Source organism: Triticum dicoccoides, chromosome 7B, assembly GCF_002162155.2.
Source record: "Triticum dicoccoides isolate Atlit2015 ecotype Zavitan chromosome 7B, WEW_v2.0, whole genome shotgun sequence".
Lineage (NCBI taxonomy): Eukaryota > Viridiplantae > Streptophyta > Magnoliopsida > Poales > Poaceae > Triticum > Triticum dicoccoides.
The window spans coordinates 276974032-276976585 of record NC_041393.1 but is presented as its reverse complement, the minus strand read 5'-3'; the positions used below and the strand labels follow the sequence as shown (position 1 = coordinate 276976585).

General features: G+C 38.7%; 1 protein-coding gene across 2 annotated transcripts in view; it reads right to left on the bottom strand.

Annotated features, from left to right (window-relative positions):
* Positions 1 to 2554, bottom strand: part of LOC119335643 (ubiquitin carboxyl-terminal hydrolase 19-like) — a 12392-nt gene that overhangs the window by 6915 nt on the left and 2923 nt on the right. For both annotated transcript variants that reach the window (XM_037607750.1, XM_037607751.1), the window contains exons 2-3: positions 864 to 1788; positions 709 to 791 (exon numbers count right to left, since the gene is read on the bottom strand). In XM_037607750.1, coding sequence (XP_037463647.1) covers positions 709 to 791; positions 864 to 1788 — 1008 coding nt within the window. The remainder of the gene's footprint in view (positions 1 to 708; positions 792 to 863; positions 1789 to 2554) is intronic.

The window sequence follows — 2554 nt, the reverse complement described above, 5'->3', positions numbered from 1 at the left end:
CGCAAAATATCTCACTAATGCGACAACATCTTGTTTAACATAAGACCTCCTTTGGTTTACAGGAATTTTGTAGGAATTATAAAGGATAGGAATTTTGTAGGAAATACTCCCTCCGTTCGGTTTGTAGGAATGGATTCCTATTCCTATGTAGGATAGGAACCAATCCTTCGCATTTCAAAGGAAAAGAAACATTAGCCTAGACTCAATTGAAAGATTCCTATCCTATGCATCAAATGACATCTCTTTCCCTATAGGAATTGAGATATATGTCATCTCACTTCCTATGATTTTCCTATTCCTATGATATTCCTATCCTGTGAAAAAAAGGAGGCCTAAAGTTCCATGTACTGGTAGGTAAGTCTATCAACAGCATGACAAAAAAGTAGTAGATCAACACTATCATTCCATTAAATACTATCAGAGCATGCTGGAGCATATTTGTCTGATCACTTCATATATTGTTGTGGGTGGGAAATAAGTCCATCTTTAGCAACGGATTATTAAATTAACGATTGGCCCTAGGGAAACAAACCAGATAAGATCTACTCATGTCAACCAGACTCCAACAGAAGTAAAAACTAAGTTGCAAACAGATTAAAAGCTAGAGATGCCTACACAAAAAAATTATGCAACAAACTTCACAGAAATACAAAGCATGCAGTTAATCTCCCAACTGTTACATTCCAGAAACAGTAATTCAATGTTTACCTGTTGCCAAGGTTATGAAGACCAAAAGGGCGCAATTCAACCTTGTCGTAGAGCTTGATGAAAACATCATATGGGAAAAGTGTCTGAAAAGCAGATTTTAGTAGCAAATAAAAGAAAATAAATTACTAACTACAGAGCCATTCAGTTATATTTACCAACTCTGAAGGATAATGCCTCACAACTTTTGGTGTTGTTTGTTGCCTGACAATTTTCTTCAAAGATGTCGCAAGGTTATTTGCTGCTGAACCTCCTCTATCTGTTGGATTATCAGCCCTTTTTGATGGATTAGGTGCTACAGACCGGCCATCATGGATAGAAGAAACCCTATCAACAGCTAATACTGGCGTTACTAATTTCAAGCCTTCAGACTTTTCTTCACCAGTAGCTTTTATTTTGCACGGTTCAACTTCCACGCGAAGAAAAGTCCTAGAACTTTTGGGTGCTGGTACGGCAGTTGCAGCCATTTGGGAATAGCTCCTATCTGCAGGTTTTCTAATATGATTAATCCGAGAGCAATCCTTACTAACATCAGCATCCTCAGCGTTACCATGGTCCTTGCAATGAACATATATATCTTCATGGATGGAACTGGTAAGGCCACTCATCTTTGGTGCAGAAGCTTGAGATTTATGAACCAATATATCATCTAGGTCCTTCACGTAAGAACTATTTCCAACAAAATTGGTAGATTTGGTATTTGATTCTGCCCTTTTACTGTCAAAGGATGCTACTTGAGGGGTAACTTGACCAAGTTTGACCACATTGTCAGAATTGCCCTTTTCAGGGATCTCTGTGGTAGCAGATACCTCTTCAAAAGGCGTATCTTTCCTTTTATCATTTGAGCTCTTCACAACATGGTTTGTGCCAGAAGTTTCAGACTCAGCCACAACCGGTACACTAATTTCAGCCACTGGTTGTACACCAGCCACTACATTCTCTTCAGAAGCTCTTCGGTGTTCAACATTTCCTTCCTTTGCAACCAAAATTGCAGCTCCATCATCTGGCTTAGCATTAGCACTTGGTGGATGGCATTCATCTTTGTGACCTTTTCTCCAGTGGGATATCTGGCATTTGAATGAGCTGCAAAGGGGAAGGTGTCACAAGGTTGAACAAGTAACACAGTTCAATTTTTGTACACCACGCACAATATTGAACCGCAGTTTAGGATTTTCGACACATAGCATGTTTACTATTCATGTACAATATGCAACATTACTTGGTTTTACTGAGATAGGCATCACATTTCATTCAGCAGACCAAGTCATGTGCATGTATATCCATTTAGGATTCTTATTCAAATGTTCCACTGGTAATGAATCAAAGGAAATCAGTCAAGTGTCAATTTGTCCATATCAACATACTGTTAAGTTCACAAAAAAAGACATGTGCATAAAAAATGCTCAGAACAGGATGAAAAATACTAAGAATACCATCGGAAAAGTAACCAGCCATGCCTAAATTCAGCCAATAGCAACTGCAGTTGGACAACCGAAGTTCTCAGGTTTAGGAAAGCAAATTAAAAGTGCACAGTGGTGTACCAGTCATCCTTCTATTCCCAACAAAAATGGATTAGTAAAACGTCTATCATAGGGGCTAAAACGGCCAACAGAGCTAATATGGTCAACAGAGGCACTTTCTAGATAATTCTTTGACAGCCATACAGCTGCTCACAAAACATTGAGTGCAAAGCATATTGTAGCATCACTTGTCGGCTGGTGCATTTACTCACCACCAAACACCGTATGTATAGGCACTCGCGACTCTTATACATCTAATCCTTGAATGTAGAGTAAACCGCATTCAATTTTAGGACACAAGGGTATTTTTTATGACAATACAAATTACA